The sequence below is a fragment of the Anopheles nili genome, chromosome 3 (assembly GCF_943737925.1).
Source record: "Anopheles nili chromosome 3, idAnoNiliSN_F5_01, whole genome shotgun sequence".
NCBI classification, from domain to species: Eukaryota; Metazoa; Arthropoda; class Insecta; order Diptera; family Culicidae; genus Anopheles; species Anopheles nili.
This window is the reverse complement of record NC_071292.1, coordinates 231,676-254,550: the sequence shown is the minus strand read 5'-3', so window position 1 is coordinate 254,550 and position 22,875 is coordinate 231,676. Positions and strand designations below refer to the sequence as shown.

General features: G+C 36.2%; 5 protein-coding genes across 5 annotated transcripts; 2 read left to right on the top strand and 3 right to left on the bottom strand.

The window, feature by feature from the left end:
- Nucleotides 1-591: 591 nt before the first annotated feature.
- On the bottom strand, nt 592-3,472 carry LOC128727621 (transport and Golgi organization protein 6). Its single transcript, XM_053821549.1, has 3 exons — nt 3,415-3,472; nt 1,021-3,359; nt 592-943 (listed from the first exon to the last, which is right to left on the bottom strand). The coding sequence occupies exons 1-3, from the start codon at nt 3,470-3,472 to the stop codon at nt 653-655; spliced, it is 2,688 nt and encodes an 895-aa protein (XP_053677524.1). The 3' UTR covers nt 592-652.
- Nucleotides 3,473-3,724: 252 nt separating this feature from the next.
- On the bottom strand, nt 3,725-4,364 carry LOC128722851 (NEDD8). Its single transcript, XM_053816533.1, has 3 exons — nt 4,257-4,364; nt 4,000-4,130; nt 3,725-3,924 (listed from the first exon to the last, which is right to left on the bottom strand). Exons 1-3 carry the CDS (start codon nt 4,272-4,274, stop codon nt 3,837-3,839), a joined length of 237 nt encoding a protein of 78 aa, XP_053672508.1. The 5' UTR covers nt 4,275-4,364; the 3' UTR covers nt 3,725-3,836.
- Nucleotides 4,365-4,967: 603 nt separating this feature from the next.
- Nucleotides 4,968-6,023, top strand: LOC128725789 (KRR1 small subunit processome component homolog). The gene has a single exon (XM_053819559.1). The coding sequence runs from the start codon at nt 4,968-4,970 to the stop codon at nt 6,021-6,023; it is 1,056 nt and encodes a 351-aa protein (XP_053675534.1).
- A 99-nt stretch (nt 6,024-6,122) lies between these two features.
- Nucleotides 6,123-8,439, bottom strand: LOC128727616 (TBC1 domain family member 15). Its single transcript, XM_053821545.1, has 3 exons — nt 8,416-8,439; nt 7,296-8,204; nt 6,123-7,221 (listed from the first exon to the last, which is right to left on the bottom strand). Exons 1-3 carry the CDS (start codon nt 8,437-8,439, stop codon nt 6,184-6,186), a joined length of 1,971 nt encoding a protein of 656 aa, XP_053677520.1. The 3' UTR covers nt 6,123-6,183.
- A 2,171-nt stretch (nt 8,440-10,610) lies between these two features.
- LOC128726088 (uncharacterized) lies at nt 10,611-11,649 on the top strand. Its single transcript, XM_053819876.1, has 2 exons — nt 10,611-11,215; nt 11,356-11,649. Exons 1-2 carry the CDS (start codon nt 10,717-10,719, stop codon nt 11,502-11,504), a joined length of 648 nt encoding a protein of 215 aa, XP_053675851.1. The 5' UTR covers nt 10,611-10,716; the 3' UTR covers nt 11,505-11,649.
- Nucleotides 11,650-22,875: the final 11,226 nt, after the last annotated feature.

Sequence of the window (22,875 nt, the reverse complement as noted above, 5' to 3'; positions counted from 1 at the left end):
TATTTTTAGGATATAACTTTTTCGAACAATTAGGAATCGTGTGATTGAAGTGCAACATATCTCAAACTATATATTCTTTTACAAATCTTATGTGGAATTGCTAGTTTTAATTTGTTGGAAATACTTTGCTGTTGTAATGCGAACATTAACAGACTTTATAATATACATTGTGTTTTACCAATTACTAACATCCACTATTTAGAGTTTCTGTTTTTTAATTTAGGGTTTTTTAAGAGTCCCTGATAAAAGAAGCCTCTCTTGATGGTATAAAAAAAATTCAATAATTTAATATCTATATAATTTGTATAATTCTATATAATTATATTCTATATATATATATATATATATATATATATATATATATATATATATATATATATATATATATATATATATATATATATATATATATATATATATATATTCATATATATATATATATATATATATATATATATATATATATATATATATATATATTCAAATGGGCTTTAACGCGTAAACAATGTGATACTAAGAAATATCGTAAAATTTAGAAAATTATTTATTGGTCGTTTTTTTTTGTTTTGAGTTTTGATTTCGCTAGTCTCACATCATGATACAATCATGATTTTAGATTACTATATTTTTTTAAATTTGGAAAACAATTAACTCAAATAATTTTTCCGAAAATGTTTTTCTCCAGAGAATCGGAACTGATCTGGAGAAAATCTTTAGCTTTTGTTTTTAAGTGATCTAAAGCGATAGCCGCCTGCAGCTTCGTCACATCATCCTTATCAGTTGCGAGGATGAGTTTCAAAAAGCGATAGATAAGTAACAAATGATCCTGGTGGTCCATTAGCTGTTGTATTCCTTCAAAAAGTTGTGAAAGCACCAAAATCGCTGCCCTGCGCGCCGGAAGGTAACTATCAGTTTCCACGATTGATTTAATGCACATGAATAGCTGTAATATATTAAAATGAAATAATATAAGAAACATGACACTGGTATTCATTTATTATATATTGTTATTAATATTACCTCATAGAAAAAGTTATGCACTTGGTAAGATAGTATGCGGCAAATGATCCCAATGTTAGAAAGGCTTGACACCCGTAACACATTGATGGAGTGACGTGTTCCTATAAGGAAACAATTCATCAACACATCACGATACCGTATTGCGAGGGGACCCAGTGTTTCAACTGTTTTCACAGTAGCCTCGCCTATCTTAAGCCTGTAGTCCTGTTCATTGTCTTCATTGAGATATTCTTTTAGTAGCGTATCCACCACGTCTGCCTCTAGTATATTGCATAGAGCTACTAGCAACCGAACAGAATTGAGAAAAGCGTAACTATCATCTTCGCGAAGATTCACCAAGGCCAATATCAGAATCGATTGTCGCTGTGCAATCGTTTCGGGATCACGTTCTTTTATCAACTTTATTAAAAGTGTAGTTCCAAACACCTTGCAGTATGGTTGTTGATCTGCACATAAACTTAACGCATTTTGGTATGCAGTATGCGTTTGTCCTGCATTACCAAGCAAAGTACCATCGCACAACAAATCAATCTGAACTTTCATTGAATCGCTGCACGATTTTGTTCTACGGTAGCGTTGAAGGAGCTTCAAAATATCATCTACTTCGGGTCGACTACGGGTGCGATGCAGGAATTCACAGAATATTGAAATCACGATTTCCAAAACCTTAGCTTTTTCGTCAACGCTTGTAGAATTTAGTGTACTTTCAGATTCTTGTAAATATCTGCTTAGAGTCGTCATCAATATGTTCAGTAGCTCATTAGGATTATCGTACAGTTGACTATGCAAGCCCTTATAATTTACTAAATCCGTCAGGGCTTGGATCAGTATATACTTTGTACAGATCTGAGAATAAAATAATTCTTCGCGCTCGTTCTCTTCATGAAGATGTTGCTCTTCGTGCATCTCATTTATCCAAGTGCTCGGCATTAGCTCATTCAAGAGAATAAGAAACACATCATAATTGAGTAGGTTTCGATTGGAAGATTTCAGCACATCAACCAGCACTGGAAGCAAGCTATCATTTTCATTGTGATCATCATCTGAGAGGGGACATATATGCAATATGTAATCATCACTAGCTTCGTTATGCTTGATCACTATACGGGAGTGCAACAAATACTTGGTTTTTTCGCTATGTACACTTCCGTACAGCAGACATTGAATTATATCCATCAATTCTTGCTTCGAGCGATTGGACAAACAAAATACAATCAAATCATACAAATATCTATGCTCTTCTAATGTATCTGGTAGCATCATATATAGTTTCAAGAACATTTGAATATAAGATACCAGCAGAGATGATGGCAAACAGGTGAACGTTGCTCCAGTAAATACTCTGTGACACTTGTGCAAATCTCGAATCAGTTTGGCTCGCTCTCCAACAACGAAACTAGCAATTAACTCTTCTGGGTGAGCCAATGATTGAAAGCAACCTAAAAAATGTGTCTCTATCCGTTCGTAAAGTTCACGATAAGCAACTGGCATATCGCAGAATCGTTTCAGGCATGCTATACATGTCTCAGCGTATATCAGCGCCTTTTTCGTGTTAGCCTCAACGGACCAGTCATAGAATTTTAAGCATTCTGTTAAAACTTGCCGGTAAAAACTCTTTGTATGTCCTTTGCTAGCAACTATTTTTGCAACTATCTCACTTTTTTGCCACGTTGGAACATTATTGTCTTGCTCATCTCCAGTATGTATCACACGACATAACGTAGAAAATCCACCTGATTCTCCAGTAAGAAAAAGTAAATCCCGGTGTAGTAATAATGACAATGTCTCGGGTAATCCAGGAGCACCTTTGATCATCATCAAACTTCGAAAGATAGTTTCCTTGGAGAAGACAACCATTTTTTTATCAGCTAAAGGACTTTTTTTTGAGAGACTATACACGGCGGCTATATAATCTATGCTGCAATCTCCCAACTCTGTTAACCGCTGTGTGGCTATCATGTTGTTTTGGAACAATCGCTCGAAATGCGTTACACAGTACAAAAGACGCCGGACACGTTCCTGTTCATTCAGCAGCACCATCAGCTGTGTCTCACAATTAGTTATTCCTCGCAATTCACGTGGAAGGTAAAGATGTAAAGAAAATTGCCTCACGAGATCCATCGTCGCAAGGAAAACTGACTGATCGTTCAAGCTGATCATTGCTTCCATATCGCATGTTTGTTCTTGGTTATCCATTAAACCATAATCGGCAAAAGATACCAGTACCGTATAATAAAGTATGGTAGACCGCCATAACATATCTGTTGTTGCTTCAGACGGAGGAAATGGGCTGTTTTTAACAGCATTTAAACAATCTTGAAGTTTGGTTAATGTTATGTCTGAAATAGAAACAACATATAGTAGGCTACTTTAAATAAATTTTTCATGAGATACCTTTCGCTTTCAATTTTGCTGTACAAACAAGCACTTCACGAAGATTTTGTGCTTCCATTTGAGACTCTTCGTATTTAATTTAGCGCACTACACTATTCCACACAAATGTACGCAATATTATTTTACGCTGACCAAATACTTCAGGCGCTTGTTTCTGAAATCAAAATAAACCGTCAAACGTCACTTTTTGGCTTCATGCGAACTGAAGTTCACCATGCCATGCTCTAAAGGCATTTCGCTAAATCATCAATCCCTTGAACCGAAAAAGGCTAGACAAGAGAGAAGAATAAAAGTATCATCCACATTTACCATTGATTATCTCGAATATTTATTTTCTGGCATAAAATCAAATCTATAATTTATAATAAACCGAATAGAGAAGGGCCTAGTGTCGCTCCGTAAGATGCCGCATATCTTTGCAGCTAATTTCCCCCACCACGTAACGCAAGGACCAAATGCAATACGGAACCTCCTTGCACTTTATAGTCCTGTGCAGTTTTGTCGTCGTTCCTGCAAAAGAATCAAGCACGAACAATGTGTTTTATTTAATGAATGACTCCTAATCACAAATGGCTCGTTACTCACATCTGTTTACCGGAGAAAATCAACCGCTGCTGCTGTGGTGGAATACCTTCTTTCTCTTCGACCCGCTCTTTAATTCGATCTACCTTGTCTGTAGGTTCAATGTCGATTTCGATTTCTTTTCCGGTCAGAGTCTTTAATGGGACAAGAGAACAGTTCCAAAATATGCAAAATGTAGATGAAGCCGGAAAGGTAAACATTTTGGAAATTTAATAAAATTCTACATATTCTAATGAACTAATATAACTAAATTACATTACCTTTACTTTAATCAACATGTTGGTGAATTTTTAAAGTGCAATCGTGAACTCGAAAACAAAACTTTTATAACTACTCACTCTGCCTTTCCTTCGTATCTTATGTTTTTCTGATATTTTCTCTAGCCCGCTGAATAGCTGTCATTGATATAGTTTGGTATATGATTCAGAAGTAACCCTTCAAGAAAAAAAACAACATGAGTTTGAAGAACAGATCTTTCACGCCAGCACGAATTAAATCAAAATTATACTCTTCCATTATCACACACATTGAGGCTTGTAAGCGTTTCAATACGAAGGTATTCTTACATCAACTCATAACCCAACATGTCTATCATGTGTGATGAAAATTTTAAGATGAAAAAATTTTATTCATTTCTTACGCATTTTTAAGCTAAAAAATTACCTTATTTCTTTTACATTACAAAATTAAGACGATCAATTAATTGAAAGACTTAGTTTTTTGTTGACAAATTCTATAAACACAAACATGTAGAAAATGGATTTTGAAATTAAAGTAAGATAATCAAACATTTCAGAACCATGCGCCCCACCGACAATAGACTGATGTTCAACGTGTAGGCCGATCCTGAAGGGAGAACTCTCATGTTTTGTCAAATATGAGAGATGATAAATATAAAAGGCGTGTTTCGCATTTAAGTGCAGTAAAATTACATTGAGCTTAACAATACGAAACGAAGTTAAATTACAGACATGAGCGATACTGAATGTGATTCCGGTGATCAATCCGCTAATGTTGAACACTTCAATGGACCTGTGGAAAACGCGTGGTTGATGAAAATTCCCGAATTTAAACCAGAAGATAATCCCAATGGATTGGTGGAAGAGAGTTCGTTTTCCTGCCTGTTTCCAAAATATCGCGAAAAGTATGTAAAAGAATGTTGGCCATTGGTCGTAAAAGCGCTCAACTCGCATTACATCAAAGCAGAGTTAGATTTAATTGTAGGCAATATGACAGTACGAACCACGCGCAAAACGTGGGACCCTTTTATCATTCTAAAGTCGCGCGATCTCATCAAACTTTTGTCACGGTCGGTTCCATTTGAGCAAGCGGTAAAGGTGTTGGAAGATGAGATCAGCTGCGACATTATTAAAATAAAGAACCTCGTGCGCAATAAGGAGAAATTTGTGAAACGCCGCAGTCGACTTATTGGACCAAATGGTTGTACTCTGAAATCACTCGAACTGCTAACGAACTGCTACGTTCTTGTTCAAGGGGCCACTGTATCGGCAATTGGACCGTATAAGGGTCTCCAATGTGTCCGAAAGGTAGTAGAGGAAACGATGAAAAACATTCATCCCATTTACAACATTAAAGCTCTGATGATTAAACGTGAGTTAATGAAGGACGAAAACTTGCGCGAGGAAAATTGGGAACGCTTTTTACCTCGCTTCCAATCCAAAAATACTTCCAAACGAGCAAAACCGAAAATTATTAAGAAGAAAAAAGAATACACACCCTTCCCTCCGCCTCTTCAAGAAAGCAAGATCGACAAACAATTAGCATCCGGTGAGTACTTCCTCACTGATGAACAGAAACGATCAAAAAAGCGTCAGGAACAGATGGCTAAAGAAAAACGAGATGCTACTGTGCAAAAAGAACGACGAGAAAAAGATTTCATGGCCCCAGAGGAATCTAACAAAAGATCATCTAAAATAATTGATACAAAAATGACGAATAAAGTAGATATAAAATCACTGAAAGGTAAAATTGCTAGAGCCAATAAAAGGGAAGCGAAGATGAAGTAAGTTAAATGCAGATGAATGAATGTAACAAAACGTTAATAAAAATATTACTGTACATTCGTCATTATTACAATGATATGAATTTCTTAAAATACTTCCGAGGTTTATTTCCAAGGTTAGCTGTTTCCCATTCCTATCGTATACCCTGTTCCGATTAATGTACTTAAAAGAACATGTAACTCAATGATAAATCACAGGCCTCATCAAGTTTTCGTTGCAATATTTCTTTTTCTACTGGCGAACGCGCATTCACGATAGACATGCAGCTATCATCGTCGTCTTCTTCGTTTTCGGTATTACTACCGGTCCCGTCGTCGCTTGAAGGCACCTGTTCGCCTATGATTTTTCGTAACTCGTGGTAAGGTTCCATAAGTGATGTTTCAAGAGTTTGCTTCACTTGCAAATAGATGCTTTCTGCCTGCTCGAGTACGGCAGCCAGATTCAAATTTCCCGACAGCTCGTTAACATGCTTTAAGATTTCTGTGAAGCTAAACTGTCCATCTATGAACACGTCCATCTCTTGGTCTAAAATTGCTACACATATAAATAAATGGAAATTCGGACATGGTAATCCGGTCCAGAGAACCTCCCAAAGATGCATTATATCCGAGTTCGAGAATTCGCGTTTAAACCACACCAGTAACCAGCGGAAACAAAAGTACATATTTTCAGATTGATTCTCACGCATATAGTTGAATAAACGCTCGTTGACGAACGATAGGAGTACACGCAGATGCTCGAGCTGTTGCTTCATGCCCTTCTGATCAACGTCGAAGTTTGCAAAAACTTTGTGCATAAAGCCGACAAAACACCAAAAGCTTTCAGCTTCGTTCTGCAACAGGCTTAGAATGGGTGCTAGTAGGTCACTCATGCCTTGGACGTAACCCAAGTCAAAGTTATACATAACGTAGGTCATCAGAATATCTTGCAGCTTCGCCAAGTTCGGATTGTCGTCACCAGCAAAAAACTCGTACGTACGATCTGTTCGTTTGACATCCTTTTCAATCTGGCATTTACGTTCACGATAGCCGGTGAAGTTATGTTCTTGGGTAGGTGTCATTGTCAGCCACTGGAACTTCATTTGAAAGTATTCCTGCGTTTTATGAGCCCTTCGTTCATCCTTCTGCTGGTCGGTGTGTTCCCAGATATCTAGCCCCAGCAGGTATTTCCAAACTTCAGCTCTAATATCTTGCTTAATGCCCTAAAACGACGAAAACAGTTAAAATAGATCGGATACATATTGCTGTACTATCTGTCTGAGAGAGTTTCACACACCCCACGAAAGATAATTTCTTTGACGCGCACTGGATCAGAAATGGATCCATTAGGAGACTTAACCTCTTCCCATGTTCCAGCGTCTAGTGGAAGACCTCGATGAACTGGTGGCCGAGGAGCAAGTTTTCTTTTATCATCCGGTAGTTCGCCAGCGTCAGCTAGAGATGTGTACCGAACCGAATCAGATTCACTAACGTCGATTAAGTTGCTCGTTCGTTGTTCATTTGATGTGAGATTTTGCGAAACAGACAGATGCATAGGAAGTATTTGTTGCATATTAGCCAGCTTAGACAACATATCCATGTACGGCCGTGGACGCGGACGGGCACGAATATCCGCAATATTAAGCTCAGAAAAGGATTTCTGCAACTTATCCTGGTCGGGATCATCGATACAGCGATAAAAATTTTTGCGGTTTGAGCACTTGCGCACACAACGGCTACGTTCTAGAAGCTGTAACAAACTGCTGGTAGAGGATTGCCGAAATAGGTAAACACTGTGTACCGTTTGATCGTGGTTGTAGAATCGCAGTTCGTCCTTATACGCTTCTAAGCCTTTCAAATCACGCAGAAACACTCGGATAGAAAGTTTAGGTCTAATTGTGCAGTTATGTATAAGGTCTTCACAACCTGTGCGTTCTTTTATGGTCGCCGACGGTAGAGATGTGGTCGTAGTAGAGGCAAGCACCGGCTGTTGTGGGGACGATTGTCGTGCAATCGGATCTACCAACGACCAGCCACTTTCCAAGCTCTCGGAGTCGGTGATTTCACATGTTTCGGGTTTCCACTCCAGCATGTGCATGGAAGTCTTGATGCACTTACCGAACGTTAAAATGCCTTCTGCATTGAGTACAGAAATGTAAGTGGCATTCGCCTTCTTCAGTAACACACCGTTCTGGATATATTTTTCCTGCCAAAATGAATCAAGAAATATTTAAGTCCAGAATAGTACAAAACGATCACACAACCAACATTTTTTTACAAAAGAAAGAGAAATTTTGCTACTGAAGGCGACACATATGAAACGACGGGTAATCAAAGGTCATCGCACATTCGAAATGTTTTTTTTAACAATTTTACTTGTATTTTAGATGTTGCCATTGCATCAGCAAAAAGCTTACCTCCATTTCCGTGGCGTTGTCCATATCGTTGCCCTATATGAGAGGGGTAACGTAGTATTTACTAAGATTGGTAGCGCCTACAGCTAGCAATTAGTCACTACAGAACATTAGCAAATTTATGAGTCATGCATTTTCAAATTTTTAAGCTTCACAGAAATTGTAGACTATAGACAACTGCAGTAAAGTTTGAGTAGAATTACCGAAAAATAAATAATTTGGTAAAATTTGCTTCACAATAAAGTGATTCGTATGCACCTAACAATAAGCAAAAAGTTAAAGAGACAAGTTCTTTATGTCGTTTTGAAGTTGCATTGTCAATAATATTTAGATATTTTGACATTTTATATGTTGTTCATTGATATGCAGTAATAGCTATACGGAACAATATTATATTTTCTATTTCTATACACAAATTTTATCAACAAATTAAAAAAATGTGAATAAATTGTTATCTATAATGTGAGCATATGGCGCCACACAAGAAAGAGCGATAGCGCGATTGATGAGTGTGAAAACGAGTGGTTGCCAGGACGGTTGCATGTAATGGCCGTTATTGAAGTTGACTGCTATTGCAATTTTTTTCATCGATACATTTACGATTCATTTAGATTCATTCGAATAGTGATGCGCGCCTGATCAGTTTGTACATGGACGGGTGGCAACAACGTTCAAAGCGAATGAGACAATTTCAACAGAACATGCCAACTAAATGAAAATTTATTGCAGGGTTCAATTGTTTAATAAAATTTATTAGCGTCATCTATGCATGAGTTATACAAGCTTTTTCTTCTTCTATTAAGTAGGTATGAATATAGATTTCACAATATAAGAAGACCTCAACGAATTTTCAATTTAAAAAGTCATTTTGCCTCCTCTACTTTTAACACTTAGTGTGGAAGATTGGAACCACACGCAGTCCGATAAGTAACTCGAAAACTGGTAGTTAAACTGATACGAATTTATTGACATTGGTGGGCTTGAATCAAGATTTAACCGTCAGAATCTTTCAGCTCTAATGCTTGAGGCAGGCTGGCTATGTAAGCATCTTATGGTTAACGCATTTGGCGTTATTTATAAGTCAAAAACTCAAAACAGTTTCAGAGTTTTTACCGGGTCAATAGGATGAAACATTTCAAATTATAAAATATTTCTAGATTGTGTGAAATTTTTCACGTGTTATTTTTGCCTTAAATTTTGCTTTCCCGTGCAATGCGGATAATGCATATTCACGCAGGATTCGCTTTTTCTAAGCATATTTTTTTGAAGAATATGTAATGGCAACATGATCAATATTACTTACTGCTGCTGGAATAATTGATTAATTCATGATGTCTATAAACCGGTAAATTTGTAAGGACAAGTGATAAAGTTGCTTGAGTTTGAATGTGTTGCTCTGATGCTGAAAAAATGGGACGCCTGATGCATCAAATTATGATAATATTTTAGGAGACTTAGAACATAATTTGAAAAATTAATTGGTTGATTGGAAGAAAATATTTAAAGTGTAATAAGATAATGATTTGTATTAGTTATTGCTTAATTACGAACAATTATATTTTCACATAATATTGATTTATGCGAACAAGGAAAGATTGCTATAAGACTTGCAAAAAAATTGAAAAAGGAGTGATTGTTACTTATCACGTTAAATATGTGTCCTCAAAACAATAGATATTATAAAAAAAATTAAAACTGCTCATTGTGAGGTGTATATAAAGGAAATGAAATATCAAAATATTTAATTATCGAAATAGAAACAAGAAATATTACTTTTTTAAGTTTCAAAGAAAGAAATATTACTTTTTTTTAGAGTTTCAAAGAAAAAAATATCTCTAATTTCGCTGAACTTTTATACAAATCCAATACAAGAGCATATTAGAAGTGAGCAAGAAGTGAGTTGATAAAGTGGCACAATTGGCGGTCATCACCGGCAAGCAAAAACAAGAAAAATGATGATTTTTTTATTTTTCTCAATTTACGCATGACCTGTAAACTTATGAATCCTCAAAAATCTATGTAATCTCTATCTTAAACTATCTTAATATAAAGTAAAACTACTCTTGGATATACCCTGTTTCAAGAATCGAACACTTCTACACTGTAACATAAGCAACACTTCTTTCTGTTATGTTGCGATAAATTCTAACAAACATGTCAAAATAGGAAAGCATAACTCCGTAGCATAACTATAGACTATTTAAAAAAATATGTTATTTATCTAACTTTTATTTTTAATAAATGATAAGAACTTTTAAAACAGAGAATTGCTAAATATTACATACAGAAGTGAAAAGTGTAGAAATGAAAAGTGTAGAAATTGAACGTAAAGCAATAACCACCGGAAAGCTGCGTGAAAGGTGTTTGCGATCACGGAACAAACGTAAGAGCAAACGAAAAAAGAATAGCCGTATTTCTAAACGGATGTGGTCTATACGAGACTCCACACCTATTAGCCAAGGACACAATTATCCAAAGAGCAATTATTTGTCTCCAACGTTCACATGGCCACGTCTAACCGACAGCGGTGCATGTGCTGAGTTTCGTATGGGGTATGCTCAGAACATATGGATCCGTACATACAGACATATTCTGCAATGGCACTGTAAACACCAGAGAAACTACTGGAGTCAATATGCTCAACAGCTAAAGGCAGAAAATCAACACCTTAAACGCCAAATTTTCTGCCCCACATTCACATACGGATGTGGTAGCAATGATTATCACGAAACGAATTTAGAACACCACGGCAAGTGCGATCCTTTTGGTGATACTGACGAAGAAAATGAAAATGAGATGCATGGTAAGCCATAGCAGGACGATAATAAATCTTGAATCCTTACCAACCAAAAGAAAAAGAGAAAAAAAGAATAAAAAATGTACTGGGATTCATTGAATGATACTGGTACTTACGAAACATCACATTTTTCTTCTGATCCACAGCTGTAAATAGGGACTATAATCAAAGGCAACTAAGCTTTGGAGCTGAGCGATGCATTGAGCCAGACTTCGATGAAGAATTTCTTGCATTCATGGAGGTGTCCGCTCGACATCGGCTTGAGCATCGGCGATTAAAAAATATGAGTGCTTAATGCCAGGAATATATTCACTATACTATACAGTTATGATAACGTTCGCTATCGCTTTTCTGACATAGTTTTGTTTTTGCGCTATCTTTACCCTCCATTCTTTAAATGGCCGTATAACCAGTAATTCAAAGCCAATTTTGGTTCAGCATTGTGGCGTCGAATAAACATTACAGTGCTTTTTGATGGTGAAGTATTTTGCGTTATTTTCAAATTTTAGGATGTACGAAAGAAATATTGAGATCGTAAGAAAGACGGATATATGATTTATTTTTTCCAGGAGTCACGTTCTCGTTTGTGCTTTTGCTCCCAGTTTCATGCACCCGTTCTAGGCAAACGCTGGCTCGAGCTTGACAATATATTTTTTGTGTGTTTATCGTCATTCGAAAGCTCTGTGATCGGGGCGCAAGTCATAGTTAACATTAACAGTCATTGATCGACGTTATAGTTTCACCGCCTGCATTTCTCCAACGGTTTCAATTCAGATTCTTAGAATTCATGTTTCTTTGTTCGCTATTTTCAGAACATGGGTGGATTGGATTGCTAGTGATAAAACCCAATCGTTAGAGCTTGTTTTGTTCGACTTTTTCGGTTGATTTTTTTATTCATCATATTTTTGAATAACCGCGGCTTATAGCATCTGCGGCGTATTTTTGTTACCCTATTTATTTATTTTTTCTGAATTTCCTATTTTAATTTAACGTAATCATCTTTCCAGTCAATAAAGAATGGTACTATTTTTCCGTGGTGGTTTCAATAAATTACTTAAAACTTAGTATGTCGCAAAACAATTTGAATCGTTTTAGATAGAAGGTTTGTACTATTATGCCGCTAAGATACAGGACATCCTTTTTTCTACCCAATAATATTTTAATCCAACTTCCTTTGGACGATCGTCAAGCATTCCATGATCGTCGTCTTGTTCAACCGGATTCTGTCATGATAGTAAAACTATCCTGAGGCAAGACACAAAATAGAGTAAAATGATTAAGAAATGGTATCAGTCAGTCATCGCGAAAGTAACTTCCCGGCGTCTGTCCTACTCACTTCAAAGCGACTCACATCCTCCCTGAGCCTTCTTTTATCACGTTGAATAAGGGAGTGAGTCGTGATTTTCCTTCCTATCATCTGACGGTCCTGATACAGGCAGTAAGGGACCTTGTGCAGTGGTATGTATTCAAGATTAGTTCGACGCTGTCGAGCTCTGCCCCATCGGTTGTGGAAATCCAGCGCGCTGGTGATGAATAGGTGATCCAACTTTTTTTACGGACCCGGCCATGGTCGTCATGGTCGGGAAAACGCCTTCCCAGTGACGAGCAGACCCGAGAATTAAAGCGCTAGTCGCGTTGAAAAGACGCAACGAAAGATGGATGGACAGATGGACGGCAATGAATTGTAGCTTTGAATGTTAAGGTCCCGAGCCGAGTTTCGTCAGAGAAGATTCATGCTGTACTTTTCACTCTGTAACAATACCAAGATGAACGAGTAGGCTCACATACCACGTTCTGGCGCAGATTCAACCTCAAATCGATCGGTTAGTGGGCTGGTCCGGCCGTCGATGCTAATGTGATGCGGCAAGCGGCTTGGACAGATCGATGAGCCTGCATTATTTCCACTCATCTCATCTTCAGTCTTGGTTTAGTTTGGTTAATAGGCAACCAGGAAAGCGAAGTCACATTATTCGTATCTACGCTTGAGCTAGATAGATCTAGGTGGTTTTTAGAATACATGTGTGAAAATTGTTTGTGGCTATGATGTTTTATAGCTTATGATCTGTTCGTTGACCTCGGTAAAAATATCCTTAAATCGGAGCACTGTTATGTGTATGTTTGGCGGCTAAGTCAGGGACGCTGTCGATAATTTTCAACTGATAAAAACTTTTGGGTCGATTTTTTACGTTGTTCCACTTGATTTTTACATTTTGAATGTCTTTTTAAACGTGCGTAAACTTTTTCGAAAGCTAAAGCAAACTGTTTTAAGAGAGTCTTTGTGATTCTTTACTTCCGGCCTTCTGGTTTTTTCATTTGATATTCTTTTATCGATACTTAGTTCAATCGTATCGTATTAATTCTATCCAATATATCGATTCTTACAGTATACGATTATTTCCATTTGTTCGTATTTGATTCATCTATAAGAAGCTTTCAAGTTAATGTTTAACTTGCTATTCTTTTCGTTCTTTTTGAACTGGTAACAGTTTTGTCTACGCTCATGCCAATATTTAGGCTTTCATACTCATTTGATCCTAGAAATTGGGTTTTACGTCAAGCATCGCACCTGGATTTGGTTTTGAAATTGAGTATAGTGATGGTTTGAAGCTCGGTGGAACTCCAGGCCGCAATTCGACAGTTTTATTGCGCTATTCACACGCTTTTCTTATCCGACGCAGTCATCAGATGTGTTTCGAAGGGATATTAATCATCGCGTGCAGCCATGCGTGGAGATTCGGAAACGACAGTGGTTCGAAGAGTGAGAAGTTCGATAAAACTTGAAAGTTTATGATGAATAGATTAGCACATTTCGCTAGAAATTACATTTCGCCAAAAATATTGTCAATAACTCCAATATGTGTATTTCTTTTACTATAGTATCCTTTCGTCAAAATGAAAATGAAATTTCCAAACGGCAACTAACCATGATCAAAATTACAAGTCATCCTGTCGCCACTTCCATCCGGTTGTACCCAGGACTTCTACCGTTCTCGTTTGCATGTATCTTTGAGGGCTCGCTTTGTTGTAAATTTTCTTATCTGTTGTTTTATAATGATGACTGGCTACCGCTTATTGCAGTCGTTTTCGTTTCCCCGTTACGTGCATTACACATATATTTCTTTCTGTCAGAATCACAACCAAGCATACCAAAAATGCCTCCACTTCCTTTGATTTTTCTGTTTCTTTTCCTTTCCACGCTTCTTCCTGAGTGCGGATTCCTATTATCGCAGCAACATCTTGCATTGATTCTTACTTGTCGTTTGCCGGGGGGCTTGAAACAATCCATCGGTCAACTTTACTATAGAAGGGTTGTGCTGCTTGTGTTGATCGATAAGAGAGATATGAACATGATTAGTAGAATTATAGGATGATAAAAGGATGCTAGAGGCAAAATATCGAACAGTATACTTTAACATTGACAATGAATTTAACATTTTCTTTTTAAAAAGGATTATGAATCACTACATGAACAATTTAGAAAATGTATATGTGGCTACAGAGGTAGTCACAACCGAAAAAGAAAGACCACCGGGTTATCAAGCAACAATTATCTAAGATCTCTCTCTCTCTCTCTCTCTCTCTCTCTCCTCGGAATAAAATCAAGTCTCAGTTTCAGATATCGATAGCTCACTTGAATTGCTGCTGAGTATTAGATTTAAGACACCGGTCTGCCTGCATGAATGACGGTTATATTATGGACTTTTATCCATTCCTCACATTATCGTAAGCTGCCGAATTGCGCATGCTTACCGAACCGGGAGCATTAAAAATGAGAAACCCCCCGACACATATACTGCGGTAAAGTACCATTCCCACCATCATCTGCACGGAAGCGTATCGTGTTATGCTTATTTTGGTTCAACTATAAAAGCTGCTGGCGAATATGAGTCAAATATTATTTCATTAGCTGTTGTTCACAGATATACACAAATATACATAGATATGCTAGCGCTACTTGAATGATGGCATTGCTTATTCAATTTGCTTTTCATAGCTTTTCCTTCTGTATTAGTAATTGTTAATAGTTTATGTTTGCAATTCTTAAAAAAAAAGCTTTTAATAATTTGCAAATATGGTGATCATCTTTGCCTTACCGGACGAGGAAGGAATTCGATTGTACTAGATGTAATCTAATATCAAATTCCTCTTGCATTACCTCTATGTTGAAGTACTGTTTTCCGTATTCTCCGTTAAGCCAGCGCTTCTTGCTAGACATCATCTTCAACCGTCTATCATCCTAGATAATCAAAGCTCCATCGGCACTATCAAATGTGAATCATCATCTCGAATTGTAGGTCAACAGTTCTCATGATGTTATTGAAGCTACGAAAAACAAAATAACTAGGAATATTACAAATATAGTAAAGCAAAAAAAATAATAAAACTAGTAAATTACATAATACGGATTACTGTTGTTATGTTATTGCTATTCTGCTTTTTTATACATTATCTGATCTTTAAATTTTCAGTGCTGATAGTTGCTCAGAATTGTTACCTCCATTTTATATTGCTTAGTAATAGATGTTAATGAGCTGGAGGAAATCAAAGCCTGAGGAACGACTGCATACAGCAAAATTTTTCATTTATCTCGACAACCCTTCCATTTTGTTGATCTAGATCACAATCTTTGCCACTTCCTCGTCCATTCCAGATCGAGTGACCGCAGCATTCAACATCATGATTATAGGTACATATCATCATCCATATTTAGTGTTACCTGCACCACGCTACGCTATGTACTATGAGTGGATGCCATTGATAGTTACATTTATAGGAAGAATAATGTTTCTTTAGCCTGTTATAATGTACTACAGCATCTCTTCAGACCGGGATTGACAGAGATGCAGTATGGGAACTGACGTAAGCAAGGATCAAACATTATTATCCGACTACGGATTGTCTGTTGGAACTTCCGATAGGTAAAATTAAACGTTGTAGCGGTGAGAGTTTTTTGATCTTCTCCTCTGTCCTTTTTTTTTGTTTCCTCATCCAATCTTCATTCAACCATCCCAATACTCATTCAAAAGCGATGATCCGACTTCGGCATTAAGCAATATGTTAGAGATTTATTAGGAGATATTATGCCCTTTGTTTGCTTAAAAATCAGCATTGTAGCATCCATTTAAGTTTATTGCATGTTAGAAATATTGAATACTACGATGCTCAAAATTTTATACTTATGGTATTATACTTTGCGATGAACAAATTCAGAATGAAAAACCATCACAACGATAATGGATTCATCGGCGCCTAAACACCCATTATCATTGCCGGGATAATTTATCAACCATTCGGAGGATCAAGGGATGGATCAAATGTATAATAACCAGTTTAATTGCTATGATATTGGAAGATTATTATTACAGTTATCCTTTATCGGATTTGAATTTACTGGAGTTTTTTATTCGTTTTCATTTGTAACTTTGTAAAAGGAACTATATTTTAACGATTGCTTCAGCCCGATAAAGTTCCCTTGTAATTTCATACCAAAATTGCGCAGTTTTATACAAACACGCCAAAGAATGAGATTAGGTGAAGAAAGGTTATAAATTCCAACTGCCATCCGAACGATCGCGATAGCATGCGCCTTCAAAATGAACCTGGAAGGCACAGAATTGGATGAAACTTCCAACGAAGGATCGAGAGAGGAAAGGTGCAGAATTATGTACCCATGGGGCAAGTCTCACACTTCACCACATATGCAAGATTGTTGTGATGATAAGTTCGAGCTTGAGCGTTCGTTGTTTTTTAGATCGTCTCAAACCCGTTCTTGCTGCTAGAATCGTCCAGCGTTTCTATAACTCTGACGAGGAATCGTTCGAACCCGGTTAATGCCGTCTTGTTTGATTAAAAATAAGTGTGATTCCCTATCCCATAGCTAAATGTTCAACAAGCATAGTGATCTCATACAGCAAATTACAATAGAGTGATTTGCGATATATGTATATGGATTCAACAAACCATCTCATTTAGCTTTGCTCAATGTCATAAAGTTTGAATCAATTGATACAACCAAACATTGGTACACATTCTACCTATATAACGCCAGAAACAATGCTGTGGTATGCAATATTTGTAATTTTATTATGAGAGAGTTTGATTTATTGTTGCTGGATTATATGGATTATATATATATATATATATATATATATATATATATATATATATATATATATATATATATATATATATATATATATATATATATATATATATATTTATATATATGTTTCAATAAAGTCAATTTTGTACATCTAATCGTTTGTATGGTTTCACTTTCTTTTTCTCACATTCCCTTTGATTCAAATATTTATAAACATATTTATGAAATGAAGCGTCTTAGCAAAAAACTTTCTACATACTTCCTGAATTATGTATTCGGCTTTAAAGTGCTAATCTATCGCCATTTTTTTTGGAACGAGTTAAAAAATACAAACAGAGATGAAATGTGTGCTATGTAACGGGTTCAAATATAGTTTGCACATTATTTGTACAGTTTAATAAGTAAAAAAATGTTGTACGAGTATATAAGATTTATTAGTGACCAAATCGTAGGGAATCAGATTCCAAATCTAATTTAAAAATGCTTTTCTCCGTGTAGCGTAGGAAGCAAATGCTGAAAACAAAAAAGAAAGAGAGAAGGTGAAAGGAATCGTGTGAGTATCTAATGCATCCCCTACATAACGTTAGTGTTGGTGCCGAGCAGGGTTTGATGGTTTTGTGTTTTAAGTCATCACTTACCTGTGCATCGGGAAACCTGTTTTTGAGGAACCTAACTTCACAATCTCAGATAAATGCTCTGTACCCAATGCGTGATGCCAGACTGCTGCGAAAATAGCAAAAGAAAGAACGGGATTGATCATGAAGGAGAGCGCGAGAAACTTGTTTAGATGAAGCGAAATCAAGGTTTTGGAGATGACTGAGATCATATACAAACAGGACAAAGATGAACGTGTGCGTGTATCTTGTGAACAGGTTGGACATCTTATACTCTCTTCCATGTGCCTTTCAGGATCAAAAAGGTACAACAAAATGTAAAAAAGTAGCAGAGAACATGTACCCAATGGATTAATGTTCCATTTATCCAATTCAAACAATTGGTTCATTTATATAACGCTTGAAGCTCGTCTCAAGCACAACATGTCTGGTAGCATATTTATGCAAAGCGCATCCTGTGCTTGAGGTGTGCTTCACCATTTATCATATCAAACCTTAAAATTAAATTCAAATCGTAATAGAAAACTTTTCAAATCTTCATAGTCAGGTTTGGAGGAAGAAGCTATTGTAGCATACGTAGGCATTTAGTTATGCTACTGTTAAAATATTAACCTAACGAATAGCTGGTTGTTAAGAAAAATATTTTCTACCAACACCTACATCACTGCATTTACACACACAGCTATACTTACAATAAAACACATACATGAAGGAACAATTTTTAACAACACAGGCATCAACTGAATATAGCTCCTTTAGGTTACCTCTTAGAAACAAAAACCTTCCTCCAGAAACGAGTAGCATTACAGACTCAACGCTTATCCCAAAGGTATTTCTCTTCCATAAAACTCAACTCCATTGATCATTACTGTTGTTATGTAAGTAATGTTAAACATACATGCAGAAAAAGGTCTGAGCATAAAAAGTTACATCAGAGTCATCATGTTGATAAAAATTCTTCTTCATGTTTCAATTGTGATAAGTATGTTTAATTTACTAACGGTAATATACATGTCTACACTATGTCGATCTTATGATGCTCGTAGGAGGATCGGTTTGAACTTTATCTAATAAGAAACGCATACACCTTACTTTACAGTATAATGCAAGCGAGCTTTTACAGCTTCTATAGTTGGATGAGGAATTTGTGGTAAGAGTTAGTACGGGAGAAACGGGTTGGCTTCCTGCAAGTGAATCTCATTTCATCCATCAACTGCATTCGCTTAATGCACTCGGTATGTTGCACGCACACATTTTCATATATGTGGCTACCCATCCGAAAGCTTGAAGCATTCTTCGTCGCCACGGCAAGTTTATAAATAAACCAATACTTTTAGGCCTCCATGGTTTCGACGTAGCACCCGTTCGCTAGCTTTTATGCGCGCTTGCGGGAGTGCGCGTGCCACTCGTTGGAGTTACATGAGTGTTGATGCTATGCTGCAAGCCAATGCCTGTAGCCCATGGAGGTTTGGACTTCAGGAGAGAATGAGGAACGAAAGGTTTCAGCAAGAGAATGTTTTCTTCAGCATCATGTTTAGTAGTCCCTCGAATACGAAGGTGTCCATATAGCAAACTGTACTGTGCCACGGAGTTGCGTTGTGTGGTTTTTTTATATTTGATAAACTGACCGTGGTTACCTACACTAATATCATGTGTGATCTAGTGAATTGAAAAGTTTATGCTCTGCATGATGTATTTATTAAGAGTAGAGATTTTACCGCAATTTAACCATCCTAAAAGTATTAAAATCTACTAATAAAGTGTGAGCTACAGAAGAAAGGTAAATTCAGCCTTCAACCAGCGTAAAACGTGTCGCGGTGTGTGATGCAGAGCGATGTCCATACGAAAGACTTCAACGTTGGTGAAGAGACGAACTCGCGTTGCTCTCATATCCGGTCCTGTAAAGCCTAGAAACGTCGATTAACGGGAGGCAATGAACTAGAAACGGACCGAGTGAACTTAACTTTTTGAACTTTTAAGCCATTGGTGCTCAATCATATGATATTGTAAAATGACTTCAATATATATATATATATATATATATATATATATATATATATATATATATATATATATATATATATATATATATATATATATATATATATATATATATATATATACATATATATGTATATATATATATATATATATATATATATATATATATATATGTATATATATATATATATATATATATATATATATATATATATATATATATATATACGTTTTTATGATCATATGTGTGTTTTATGATATCTGAGGTTGATGAAGGTTTCATTACGTTTTAAGGTTGGGCCAGGTGCGATTTGATTATATTGAGAGAATATTATGTTAAACCTCAAAAGTGATGATCATAGACAATGGCAAATTCGACATAATTGAAAATTAAAAAATTTCCCTGTTTGTTGGAATTATATGTAATAACCGTAGAGTTTACTGTTTGACTAGCAAAGAAAATGTGAAAAGCAGTGGCTGACATACCAGCGGCCTCCGCATTACCGGTGCCAACAGCCCTCTGCTCTGAACAAAAAAAAATTAAAAAAAACCCGTTGAATGAGCACAACTCAGAGCAAGCATGCCTCTCCCATTTCGATTGCCTTCCAAACCCAACGGCGATGACTCGTATGGATGAAACGACAGATACAGCAATAAACCCAACCAGCCACATCATGGCTACAGCGACAGCCGCGTGGTTACGAGAAAGAATTTTTTAAAAGGAAATTTTTGTAGCTGCAAATAGGAATTTTAATCACAAAATTTTTCGATGCATTCTGATTTTGCGTATGTTTGATTAAAGTGAACAGTGAGATTAAATTTATTTTTAGTATTCTTGGTTGTTTTTCTCCATCTTCCTTCGAACACCGGTTTGTCTCTTGCGATCCTCATGCTCTTCTTGCATCTTGCTCTATCCTTGTTGTTCATGGTGCAAGTTATTTGCAGCCGATTGTCACCGAAGGGGAGATCAGAAAAGTTAAAAAAGCAAAGTAACGAAACCACGCTCGATGGCAGGCCGACGATACATTAGCGCGTAGCAGTTGCAGCTTCAAAATCAACATTGTAAAATTAGACAGTGCAGAAAACACAAGCGGAGGAAACGTGCATAATAGTGGTGTTTGAGTGTAGTTTGTGCATTGCAGTGTAGTTTACACTTCCCGCATAGGAAAAATAGATGAGGAAGCATTAAAAAACCGACTTGCGATCGTTTGAGATACACCAGTTCAGATTAATGCTACTAAAGTGTGTGAAGACTGTGGCTTTTGAGATGGTCAAGTGTATGCAACGGTAGTGAAATGTGGTTTTATGTTTGGGCAGTTTGTTTTGTATGCTATTTTGTGAAATTGAAAAAAATATGATTGTAGGAGAATATCGTAAAGTGTATATAAAAGTGTTAAATTGAAATTTCAAGAAATACGAGAGCGAAATGGTGTATCAACCTTAAAATAGGCACCAGTGTTCACGACACTGGTGGTGCTTATTTGCTGCAGCTGATAAGTTCGAATAGTAACAGTGAATGAGCTCTTTGTTTAGTGCTGGTGAAAATGTAGTGCTAGTAAAAGTGCCAATTGTGCTGCATGGCTCGTGTATATGTTTCATTATGCTATAATTACAAAAGCCGAGTGATAAGAAGTTCGAAGTTGTTGATGCAACAAGTGTTCAAATTCGTTGTAATGCAGTGTAACACTGGGAGAAAGCTGTTACTTTTTTTTGTTGAGAACAGCATTTGTTAGAATAAGTGAAGTTAAATTAAAATTGAAAAATATTTTTGAGAAATTTGCCGCTCATTTTCATGGAAAAAATATTAGGTTCCAACAAATTTCTAGTGTAAAATAATTAACTTTTGCAAGGTAATTATTCCATTTCTACCAAACCTCTATTATGAATCGGGCTACTAAACAACCGATACTAAAACAATACTAACCGGAATCAACGTTGAATAATTAGGGAATTGTTCTTCTAGATGAATAACTAACGGTGATGAGTGTATCAAGATATGGTTACAATTTCCCGAAGATACTAGCACAAACAGTTTGAATGAATCGCATTGTAAATGGAGTTATACGTTGAATATAATTTGATCAAAATCTAATATAACTAATATATTCTTTTTATAAACTAGTATTTTTCCGAACTCAACCAAAAAAATCATTTTTCAAGCAAATATTTGAAGTTTTGTTAACCGAGGAAATATTTTATCATAACTAAAAATATCGCTCAGCAAATATTTTATATTTGTAAAAATGTTGCCGTACATTTGAACATTGCCTTTAAGGAAAAAATAAATAATAACAGCAATACTTATATTGATTATAATTGGATATCTTAATGAGAAAAGAAGTGAACAAAATATTTGAAAAAAAATAGCATTCAGATGTTATGTATAATATTATGAAATGTGTGTTTACTAACCGCAATAGTTCATTTGGTTCGCATATCAATCATTCATTAAGTTTTATATATCAGTTGTGTGACGAAACCAAAAAATTAAATAAAATTGATCGTTCATGTATTATCTATCAATAACATTTATTTGAATGAATTATTTATACCTTTCTCTTCTTCTTTTTCTTAATGGGCATCACAACCGGTGTACGGTCGAGGCCTGCCTTGCTAAGCTAAATGAAAGCTTTCATGACTTGAAATTTTCACGTAGCTGGATAGTCAGTCTTGCGTACGGAATTTATATCGTTAGCTCTGTTTCAATATTTGAATATAGTTTCGTCTCAGATACAGTTGACATAAAAAAAACGTGTAAACATCGAGGAATATTGTAGATCGGTGACAGATGCTTGAAGCTTGCGGAGAAATTGGCAACAGATAATCCATTCCGCCTGCTCTGTTCGAATGAAATGTCTTGCATTCGAGATATTAGTTAGACTTAGCATTCAACTGCTAGATCGAAGTTCGTTTCACTATTTATAATGAGATGGTTGCGATGAAAATGA

What these genes read in the sequence shown, in the direction of transcription:
- LOC128725789 (XM_053819559.1), top strand. Translation starts at nt 4,968, where the DNA reads ATGAGCGATACTGAATGTGATTCCGGTGATCAATCCGCTAATGTTGAA.
- LOC128722851 (XM_053816533.1), bottom strand. An exon ending in ATTTTCTCCGGTAAACAGAT is followed by an intron (nt 3,925 to 3,999) that starts GTGAGTAACGAG and finishes ATTCTTTTGCAG; the next exon opens with GAACGACGACAAAACTGCAC.
- LOC128727621 (XM_053821549.1), bottom strand. Translation starts at nt 3,472, where the DNA reads ATGGAAGCACAAAATCTTCGTGAAGTGCTTGTTTGTACAGCAAAATTG. An exon ending in AGCAAAATTGAAAGCGAAAG is followed by an intron (nt 3,360 to 3,414) that starts GTATCTCATGAA and finishes TTTCTATTTCAG; the next exon opens with ACATAACATTAACCAAACTT. An exon ending in TGCATAACTTTTTCTATGAG is followed by an intron (nt 944 to 1,020) that starts GTAATATTAATA and finishes AATATATTACAG; the next exon opens with CTATTCATGTGCATTAAATC.
- LOC128727616 (XM_053821545.1), bottom strand. Translation starts at nt 8,439, where the DNA reads ATGGACAACGCCACGGAAATGGAG. An exon ending in ACAACGCCACGGAAATGGAG is followed by an intron (nt 8,205 to 8,415) that starts GTAAGCTTTTTG and finishes TCATTTTGGCAG; the next exon opens with GAAAAATATATCCAGAACGG. An exon ending in AAGAAATTATCTTTCGTGGG is followed by an intron (nt 7,222 to 7,295) that starts GTGTGTGAAACT and finishes TCGTCGTTTTAG; the next exon opens with GGCATTAAGCAAGATATTAG.
- LOC128726088 (XM_053819876.1), top strand. Translation starts at nt 10,717, where the DNA reads ATGAAAAGTGTAGAAATTGAACGTAAAGCAATAACCACCGGAAAGCTG. An exon ending in AAATGAAAATGAGATGCATG is followed by an intron (nt 11,216 to 11,355) that starts GTAAGCCATAGC and finishes TCTGATCCACAG; the next exon opens with CTGTAAATAGGGACTATAAT.